This window comes from Mus pahari, chromosome 1 (assembly GCF_900095145.1).
Source record: "Mus pahari chromosome 1, PAHARI_EIJ_v1.1, whole genome shotgun sequence".
Classification (NCBI taxonomy): Eukaryota; Metazoa; Chordata; class Mammalia; order Rodentia; family Muridae; genus Mus; species Mus pahari.
Window position 1 is genome coordinate 61,391,113 of NC_034590.1, and position 10,849 is coordinate 61,401,961.

The window sequence follows — 10,849 nt, forward strand, 5'->3', positions numbered from 1 at the left end:
TGTGTGTGTGTGTGTGTGTGTGTGTGTGTATGTGTGTATACATAGAGATTGGTTGGCTGATTAGGGGCTGAGAATACAGTCCAGTGGTCCAGACTTGCCTAGCATTCTCATTGTGAAAGGAAGGAAAGAAGGGAGAGTGAGACAGATGGAAAGGATATAACTATTAATATCAGAATGTAGAACTCTTAAACTCCAACTACATAAACTAGACAAATGATGTTAAAGGGCAATGGGTTCATTATTACAGAACTGGATTTGTTCTGTGTGTTCATGCTCTCTGCACCGATTCCCCCACCCCCCACCCCCACCCTGCCAACAATAGTTTAATTACTTTCTGTTCCAGAGGGGTAAGGGGTGTGTGTATGTGAGAGAGAAAGACAGGCAGGCAGGCAGATAGACAGCAAAGCATATAACCTTTCATATTTCTATAGGTTGAATTAGTATGTTTCTACACTAATAAACATTAGGTGTAAAAGTAAATTTAAACTGTTAAATTTTAAAGTTAGAGAAGTTCTGATTTTCTCTTATCTGAATTTGGAGGCCATTCTATATAAAGGATTTTATCAACAAACACATTTTAATACATTTTAGAATGATCTTAATATGTAAGTCCCTAGTGATAACTGAATAAGAGGTAAAATAATGTTGCCTTCACTTGAGAAACCTTAAGGTGAGTGCCATTTGGAAGCACAAGTGAATAATGAGTGGTAAAGTGAGCTTCTTTAAGAGGGATCATGATACAGATACAACAGACAACTGAGAGCTACACAGATGCAGGCACTTCTGATGAGAGCCTTCGTATGCATAGTGATAGTAGTGAATGAACTCATTTGAATTCCTGATTTCTGCCAGGCAGGATGCAGAGTGTTTACAGCCACTCAACCTTTATGACTACCATTTACCATAAACATGGGTTACAGGTATTAAGGGCTTAAGTGTTCTAAACCCCAGATTATAAATGAGGCCAAATCCAATTCAATTTGTCTTTCTATAAATCCCTGGTGAGTCATTCCAGAAGAAGCAAGACCCAGTTTTCTCTTGAGTTTCTGTCTTTGTTTTTATAGAAAAGTCAAAGGTTCTCCAAGATCGACTCTTACCGTTCAGTCTTTTGAGTTACTGGAGAATGTAAATGTAAGGATATAAGGAAGTATTTCCTTAGTTATAGGCACCTATATTTTTGTTTTTTGTTATTGTTTTGGTTTTAATTTTGAGAAGGGGTCTCACAATAGCCTACTCTGACTTAGAGTTTATTTCATACCTTAAACTTCTGATCTTCTTGCCTTAATTATAGGCCAGTGTTGATGAGCCCAGATTTTCCCTAAGAACTTTAGGTACAAAGCTACTACTAATGTCTTAGAAATTTTATTCTCATAAACTTTTTTGTGGTGCTGGGGATCGAACCCAGAGAGTCTCCTTTAGGCTAAGTTTTCTGTCCCTGAGCTATACTCATCAACCCTCTTAGTTATTTGTAGATTCTGAGACAAAGTTCCACTAAGTGTCTCGATCTGGCCTGAAAAGTAGAATTCTTGGGAGAGTCTCTGGTTTACAAGCTAGTCCCTCAGCTTCTCATAAGGCTGTTGGAACCTGACTCTCTGAGCCTGCTGCTAGTTTCTTGTTCTAACCTCCAGTTTTTTCTTTGGTAGTAAACAAGAATAAGGAAGCAACCATTTTTATTTTGTGAAGTTTAATTTGTCAGCTTCTTGAAGTATATTATGAAGTGCGTTTTAAAATATTTGTCTCTTGTTAATGTGTGATTTCACTACTCAGTCTCTACCGAGCGCTCTATAACCGAAACAGGAAAAGACAAACCAGGCACCTCTGCTCTAAAGCAAAGAGCGTTCTGGAAATTTTGGTTGTTTTTTTTCATTTTTGCATGTATTTTTATTAAAATGTATTGTGCATATGTGTGCATGGAGACGGATATGTGCTGGGGCGGATGTATGGAAGGCAGAGGATCTTTTGAGGACAGCCTCGGGACATTGATTCTCTCTGTACCTCGGCATACAGCATTCTGGGGTCAGCTTGCTTTCCAGGCTCGCGTCGGTGCTTTCTACTGCGGAGGAGCCACCTCACCGCGCCTGTTCCTTAACAGTGATGCGCGTGGCAGAAGAATTTCAGCCAGGAATTACCACCATCGATTATTTGTAAATCTTAGTAGTTTTCTGCATATGATATGATATGATATGATATGATATGAAATGATGATATGCAGTATTTCATTTTCCTGTTTTTTGAAAAAAAGTATGTCTGTGTTAGAGTAGTAAGCAGGTATCTTTAATTATGAAATAAATCATTTTGATTTGAGCTGGCTCATGACTATATTAACTCTTAGTACTGGAACCTCAAGATAGAGATTGTTATTAGAAATGTGGATTGAGACATTTTCTGTTGTAATTTTGTTTGTTACACATTTTTGTAATGGTATATTTGTAATAGTCAGTTGTAATTATTTTATACCAGTTTGTAAATTTGATTTTATGATGAATCTGACAAGTTGAGTTTTTTAAAAATTCCTTTTCCTCCAGTATATTAACTTTGCGCTTTTGGTGTTTCTGGGCAATTTTAAGCTAGGTTCTTTGATTTACTCAAAGATAAATAAAAGAGGGTCAGCACTTTATCTTTGACGTCTTCCGCCTTGAAATGTTGCTGCATCTTAACCCCCTTGAGTGTTCTTGCCCCTCTGTCCCTTTTCTTCCTGCTTTCTTTGAACAGTAACGTGGGCAGCATGTCCTGTTCTTGTCCTTCCTTATCCCCCTCCATCTGACTACCTTCCCACCAGTGCAGGCTCTGTTTATGCTTTTTGCTGGTGAAGGGAAAGGATAGACGCAAGTGCTTATAACCACTGGGCATCCCAGGCCCTGGAGTAGTGCAGTAGCCAGGCCGCTCTGGGGCATGGTTTTGCCTGTTTCTGTGGGATAAGGCTAAGAAACATAGTGTGGAGATAGATAGTGGTACTGAGCTTTGTTTTTTGACTGGTGGCCTCAAAACATTTAATTTTACTGCGTATACATTTAAGACAACTGTGTGTCTTTAAGACTTGGAAAGACTAGAAGGAGTTTTGGATAAGACAATACTTTTTTCCAAGGTAGATGACCCCTTTCAATGCTGCGTGTAAAACTCCTGGCAGCATGCTCATGTTTTGCTCATGTCTCTTTTGGGTTCTTCGGGGACATTTTCTTCTGATGCTATCAGGTCTTCAAACTGCTACCCACCTGAAAACATGATTTAAGGAGACATTTTAGTATGGGGCCCTTGTAAGAAAGTGTCATTTAGATACAGTATACAGTGAACAGGTTTGTTTGTAAGTGAAATTAAGAGTGGAAGGAAATACTAAGGTTTGCCCTTACATGAGTATTTGAAATCCTTTCCTTCTGAATAGTCATCTGTTCGTGGCCTCGGGAAGAAAAGTTGGGGCATCTTTCCAGTTGGGTTTTGCTTTAGAGTGGTGGGTATTGCAACCCCTAGCCAGGACAGAGACGTTGGCCTGTCTTCCTGTCTGTAGCTGCATGTGCAAGTCCATTATCCTTCTGTCATCTTTACTGTCTTTGAACGTGTATTTCTAAAACAGTATATGGATTGGGAAAAAATCTTGGTGACCAGAATAACAAAAGATGATTTTCAGATTTGTAAGTTGGTTATAATGTCCTGAATGGCAAATTACTTATACTGGTGAGAGAGTATTTCTTGAAACTCATTGCCTAATCATTCTTTATGGTGTTTTTCTTTAAAACAAAACAAAACAGAAGCAAAGAAGCAAATGTAAAAGCAAAACTTAAAAAGAGATGAAATAGGCTATAGTGATTATGCCTTTAATCCCAGAACTTGGGAGGCAGAGGCAAGCAAATCTCTTGTGTTTGAGGCTGATCTGGTTCCAGGACATGCAGGGCAACACAGAGAAATCCTGTTTTGAAAAACCAGGGTGGGAAGGGGGAGGGCAGTAATTTTTAAACCAGCAAAGAGATTTTCATTTTGTGACTTCAAATTATTCATCTAATTTAAGGTTGGGAATATGAATTGAAGTTGTTTTACTTAATTTTAATTTAATACTTTACCGAATATCCCTAAACACAATTCTTTTCATAATGACCCTGTAATTGCAAACTCCTGTGATCCTATAGTGAGGGAGAAACAGTAAAACTTTTTTTTTTTTTTTTCAAACTAAAAGTTGCTTCTGTTGGGTTTTTAATGCTAGATCAGCTTGGTGAAACACTTGGACATGTGCACAAGTAACATCTTAATTGTTCAGAAAACCTCTTGTCTTTTGTAGTAAAGATAGTGTTACTTGGTACAGCGGTCAGTTTCCTCTTCAAAGTAAAGGAAGGGGCAAATTCTGAAAGTGCGATGAACGGATTCAGACTGAAAACAGAGCAGAGGCCTTGCCCGTTTCCCTTAGTCAGAGAGTTCTTCGCTTAGTTCCCGTTGTATGGGCCCCTGCCTCAGGGTAGAGACCCAAGGGTAGGACTTTGTGCCAAGTGGGAAGAAGGCAGGAAGGAATATTGCATTTGGAAATGTGGGATCTGAACAGAAGTCAGTTTGGACTGACTGGACAGATGTCTGAAAACAGGAAACTAGCTTCAATTTATTTTTTCAAATCACACAATTATGCATCCTTTCTCCTGTACTCCCTTTCTCCTCCCTGATGCTAACAGTCTTGACTTAAGTCAGTTTATATCAGCTTTTACAGATAAAAGGCTTTCATTTCATGTTTCAGAGGCATGCATTTGTTCTCTGGAAAACCATGCCATACTTGACATGCAGTAGCATTTTTTTTTTAATCCCATTTTCTACAGAGGCTACTTTTATATTTATTAAAGGTGACAAAACACCTCTTCCTTCATTACACTTTCTGCTCTCATGTTCTGTCATTCTGAGATCTTTTTCTTCCCTGTCTCTGTCTTCTTTCCCCCAGCTGTCGGCAGCATCCAGCCCCTCAAGGCACAGTCCTCACAGAGCTGCAGGAAAGGATCCCTTTGCAGAGCTCTCTCTGGAGGACTTCTTATAAGTCACTTAGGTATTGCTGCGTGTGGGGGCGATGGGGATGTGGATACTTAAGCCAAGATTGCCAACACTGAATACCATGCACCCTTCTCCTTTGTTTATTTAAACGAGTCTGCATTCCTTCTGTACCTCAGCTACCTCCTCCTCTTCTGTTCTTCACGTGGAGAATAAAAATAGTTTGAGATAGGACAAAAGAAACCACCTTTGAAACATAGCTTTAACATAGTTAAAATTAGTGAGATGGGGGACCATCTTAACACAAGCATCCACTGCTCATAGACACTGGATGTGGTCAAATATCACCCTTAAAAATGAGGTGTTTGGTCATTCTTAGAAGAACTGTAGAGAATGCCCGCCCTACTTTTACATCTTGGTTAGAAGTAGCTTTAGTTTTAGTGTAGCAGCTATGGCTCATGATAAAACTTCATTTATGTAATTTCTTTAAAGAGTTGAATTTTATGTGATCCCTTTGTTCAAGATAGTAACTTTAAAAATCTATTTACTTATTTTGATTTTTTGTTTGGTTTGTTTTTGCTTTGGTTTGGTTTTTGTTTTGTTTTGTTTGAGACAGGGTCTTTATGTAGTACTGACTGTCCTAGAACTCATTCTGTAGGTCAGGCTAGCCTCAGACTCACAAGAGATCTACCTCCCTCTGCTTCCCAGCTACAACTTGATTTTTACTTAAGGGTAAGTGAATACCTAACTCTTTGACTACAAGGATATGATCCACACCACGTTTATCTTCTGGGAGACAATTAAATTTGTTCTTGATGCCCCAAGTCCTGGGTACATTTACCATTTAGGTCTTTGGCAGTTTGACTCTTATTTGGCAGGTACATCCACCTCAGATTTAGCCGCCTCAGGTTAAGCAGTTGAAGAGAAATGGCCAAGGCATTTTTTTCTTTTTCTTTTTTCTTTTTTTTTTGGTTTTTGGAGACAGGATTTCTCTGTATAGCCCTGGCTGTCCTGGAACTCACTTTGTAGACCAGGCTGGCCTCGAACTCAGAAATCCCCCTGCCTCTGCCTCCCGAGTGCTGGGATTAAAGGCATGCGCCACCATGCCCGGCTTGGGCAAGGCATTTTTTGAGTGGACAGTTACTCCTGACTGAAAAGTTTCTTTATAAATTCCTCAGATTTTTCATTGTATTAGCAAAGAGTTGAATCAGTGCAATGTTACTTTTTACTTTATTCTTTAATTATGTATTTTGGAAATAATTTACATTTTGCTTTCCCAAATAAATTACATAGGATAACAGGACATTTGTGCTTATGGGTAAATATTTTTAACTTAAAGAAAAAGAGTTTATTTGTCTTCTTCCTTCATCTTCACTATTTCTTGCTTTTTAGTAACTAGGAAGATAATTAGAACACCTACCATATGCTGCACTGATTAAGTTCCGGCACATTGGAGCTGGTGATACTTTTTTGCCATCGGAGTCTGTCATAAGCATGTTACCTCTAGGCTGGTTGAATGGTAAAGGCATAGAGTGTTTTTATCTGTGAGAATAATGCGGTGAGTTAACTAATTTATACTATGATTTTCTTTTTCCAGATACAGTTTATGTAACGAGATGGAAGAGAATGGAATTACTCCAAGAATACAAGTGCACAGGCGGCAACTCCTTACTTCCAACGAAATTGAAACTGCTGTCTCTGAAACTCTTCCTCCATTAGAGCGCTCAAGTAACCCATGAAGGCCCACAGCGGGGTGGGACTAGTTTATAGGAGAGCCTTGTCAATACCACTTATAAAGCCAAGAATCGCCGTGATTTAAGGCTAAGATCTGTCTTTTTGGTGACTAACACTTCAGTTCTTTCAACTCCTATTAATACCCATAATCAGTAACCTACCAAGAAAAGCCCGTATTTGGAAAGTGTGGAGTTTGTGTTGGAAAAGCTGCCTGGAGAGAAGACTTGTGTCCTTTACCATATCATCAGGACTCATTGGGGGATCAAAATCATAATTTTTAAATTATGCATTATATTTCTTTTCTCCACTCCTCACATATACAGAAACCATAATTGAAGTTAACTTTTCTTTTTAAAAAAATTTATATTCAGTTTGCAGTAGACATTCCTTAAGTATTTGTATTTATTTATGATTATCAATTTTACATAACATTAATATTATATCAAACCTCCTTAAGAAAATGAGTATGGATGTTCACAGTATGTTTGATTTTTATCCACAAGAATGAATCTGATTCCGAATGCTTTTCAGCTGACATACAGAGCACTAAATACTTTACGGCAAATCCATAGGTCTGAATCTCTTAAGAATTCTCAGTCTCTATGGGATGTAGGGACGCATTATAAATGCATTAATCCTTATAGTCAATCCTGTGCCTAGGATTTTGCAAGGGAACAGTTCACTGACTAGGAGAAGCACTACATTTAAAATTCAGCATTAGTGCATTGGGAAGGATCTTTACTGCTTTGTGCTTGGCATGTCATTATTTTCCATTTGACATTAGGGCCTTTCCAAATGAATGTGAGGAATTGCTTTCACTTCAAGACTTTCCTTCTTTTCAGTAAAACTTTAGGAGATGTTATGGGGAAAGGGAGGGGGACAGAAATCCTTGAACTTTTTATTTGGCGTGTGCCATGTTATGATCATGTACCTTTTAAATAAGGGGAGATAGTATCTTTAAAGTCAATGTCTAGCCAAGAGTTTAGTTAATGAAGAATTAAACTGCACTGTTGATCGGTGCTTTCTGTAAATACATCTTAACGCTTGGGTTGAGAGGGGCCTTAAGAAGGACAGTTCATTGTAGGAAAGCAATTCTGTACATGAGTTAAGCATACTTGTTGCATTGTCTCTGCAGATTCTATTTTTGTTTACAATATTAAAATGTATGTTAGCAAATGGGTGGATTTTCAAATAAAATGCAGCTTCCACAAAACATGTTATGGTGTTCTGGTTTGAGGTGTGTTCTCCTTTTTCTTCCATTTTTTTTTATTATTATTATGAGTGTCATCAGTTTTTTGCTAATAAAAACATGCCCAGGAGGTTATATCTACTGGTCAAATAAAATGTAAAATTTGTTTTATTTAAGTATACAAAAAGAATAATGTCTGAATTCTTGTTACCATCTGGACTCGCTTAGAAACATTATTGCACTTGTTCACTTTCCTTTCTGATTGGCTGCCTTCAGTCAGGTAAGTTAAGAGAGAAAGTACTGTTTAATGCATAAGATTGTGTTTGCTAAAGAATATTTGTATCATATAGTGGAGTGGATAATAAACTAGCATCATAGTGCATCAAAGAGAGATTAAAAATTGTATACTGCTAAGTGTTTGTTCTGGTATGGAAAAATCATACAGTTTTTAGCCATTATGTTTTTGTTAATGATTGATTTTCAAATTTCACTATTATTAAAACGTTTCCATATGAACTGAGAAATTGTGTTTTAAGTTAAGAATCCTTAAAATAGTAAATATTGATTTATTTCAGTTTTTTGAATAGGTATCTTAAGGTATGTGGCTTAAATTCTTTTATGACCTCATTTTGATGTACATATGAAGTGCTTTATAACCATCTCCATTTTATTGTTTAAATACTTTGGGACTATGTTGGGTAAGAATTGCTCACATCCAGTGTTGGTCCATGGAGTTAAATTAGCAGGTAGAATAGGTGGCTAGACAGTGGTGTGGTTCCTTGGCTTGCTGTCTGTCATTCATTCACAACTGAATGGGAGTCATACCCCTGCAGTCTAGACTGTTGGCCACTCTTGACACTCTGAGGATCTTCTGTGAAGCACATTTCCTGCTTCTTTCCCTGAAGTCTGACAGAGTTGATAGGAATATAAAATATAAATGTATAACATTAATCAAAATACAATGTGCAAAGTAAATCAGCGGTTTGAATTCGTATATCAGCCACCTTAGATTTTTAAGTCACTATGACAAGGACTGCTTATAAAAGAAGTTGATTGGGAACTGTCAGTTTCAGAGGCTTAGATGACAGTCATGGCAGGAAGCATGGCAGCACGAAGGCATGGTGCTTGAGTAGTAGCTGGGAGGTTACATCTTGACCCACAAGCAGAATGTGACCTCTAACTGAGCACATCCCTATTAGAGCTGAGTGTTCCAAGGTTTCGCTCTACATAATGTCTAGTTATGGGTCTCAGTATTTGTTCCCATCTGCTGCAGAAGGGATCCTCTCTGATGATGGCTGAGCAAGGCACTGATCTGAGTAGAGCAGAATGCCTATCTAGTCTCAGGTTTTTGACCACACAAGGAGTGTTGGGGATGGGTTCCTTCTCATGGAGTGGGTTTGGCCTAATCAGATACTGATTGGTTACTCCCACAAGCTTTGTGTCACTATTGCCTTAGCATATCTTGCAAGCAGGACACCATTGGAGATGACAAAGGTTTTGTGTGGCTGGCTTGGTGTTTACATTTCTCCTTTGATAGTGTTCAGAGTACCTTCTAGTACCAAAGACGTAGACTATGAGGTGAAGGCTCTCTGTGTAGGCACCAGCTCGACTTCTCCGTGTTCAGTGAGTTGTGTAGGTGTTGTCTTCTGCAATGGAGCCTTGCTGTCAGTTGGGAAAGCAACCTATAATCTGGGCAACAGCCTGGGTTGTTGATCCCTTGAGACCCCTTTGGCCAACAACTCAATTAAATGTAACCTAATCCTAGTACTGGAAGCTTCATTAGTGACAAAAGATGGCCGTTGTGACTCTGTTTCCCCCGTTATTTGGTGATTTCATTTAGACTGCCTTTTTATGTGTATATATATTGGTAAGCTTCAGTTTCAGGTTTCAATACTATCCCTCAAATGGCCCTTAATTTTAGCGTGTCTCTATTTCCTCCCTTGTTGCACTTTTTTCTCCCCCTCTCCACTTGCTCTTCCCGTTCCAACCCTCCCCATCCATCCATTGTCCCGAGCTGAGATCTCGCCAGCAAGAACACACTTGGACAACCGGATTCTTCTGTGGCAAAGCTTTATTGCTTCATCGTGAGGAAGACCCCGAGCCCCAGAAATGGTGCAGCTTATATATGTCTAGTGCGGCGTGTCTGCACCTGATTGGCTGCTTGCTCATAATTTCAAAAGTACACCCCGGGATGGGTCGTGACTTGGCGCGAATTCACTCTTGCACTTGCACACATTATATGTTTATAGTTATGAACAACAGAAGCCAACGCCATCCTGTAATGGCGATTGCTCACAGCTCTCTACAATCCATAACTATTTTATTTCCTTTTCCTAGGGAGATATATCTGTCCCTCCTAGTCCTTTACTCTACCTAATCTCTGGGATTCTTTAGACTTTGGTTATCATTGACTTAAAAGTTAATATACACACATGTGAGAATGCATGCTATGTTTGTCCTTTTGGGTCTGGGTTGCCACACTGCATGATTTTTGTTTTCTTGTTCCACCTGTTTGTGATTTTATTTTATTTTTTTAAACATCTGAGTGATGTTCCATTGTGTGAGGATATTCCATCCTCATTTTCTGTATCTGTTTTAGTTAGAGTTTGAACTGCTGTGAACAGACACCATGACCAAGAACATTAGATTGGGGCTTATAAAGGACAACATTTAATTAATACAGGTTCAGAGGTTCAGTCCATCGTCTTCAAGGTGGGAACATGCAGTATCTAGCAGGCAGAACAGTTCTACATCTTCATCTGAAGACTGCTAGTGGAAGACTAAGCAGCTAGGATGAGGCTCTTAATCCCACATCCACAGTGACACACCTATTAATAGTGCCATTCCCTGGGCCAAGAATTTACAGGCCATCACAATATCCATTCTTCTGTTGAGGGGCATTAAGGTGGTTTTCAATTTCTGGCTATTAGGAATAGAGCAGCAATGAACAACACAATTGAGCAAGTGTCTCTG

At 38.8% G+C, this 10,849-nt stretch overlaps 1 protein-coding gene across 19 annotated transcripts in view; it reads left to right on the forward strand.

The window, feature by feature from the left end:
* Positions 1–8,396, forward strand: part of Picalm (phosphatidylinositol binding clathrin assembly protein) — an 85,821-nt gene extending 77,425 nt beyond the window's left edge. For 11 of the 19 annotated variants that reach the window (XM_029537831.1, XM_029537842.1, XM_029537837.1 and 8 more), the window contains 2 exons: positions 4,910–5,011; positions 6,551–8,286. In XM_029537831.1, the coding sequence (XP_029393691.1) occupies positions 4,910–5,002 (93 nt within the window). In that variant the 3' untranslated portion in view covers positions 5,003–5,011; positions 6,551–8,286. Of the gene's footprint in view, positions 1–4,909; positions 5,012–6,550 lie in introns of all 19 variants that reach the window. The other 8 variants (XM_021209797.2, XM_029537869.1, XM_021209813.2 and 5 more) reach the window with 5 other exon arrangements.
* The last annotated feature ends 2,453 nt before the right edge of the window (positions 8,397–10,849 follow it).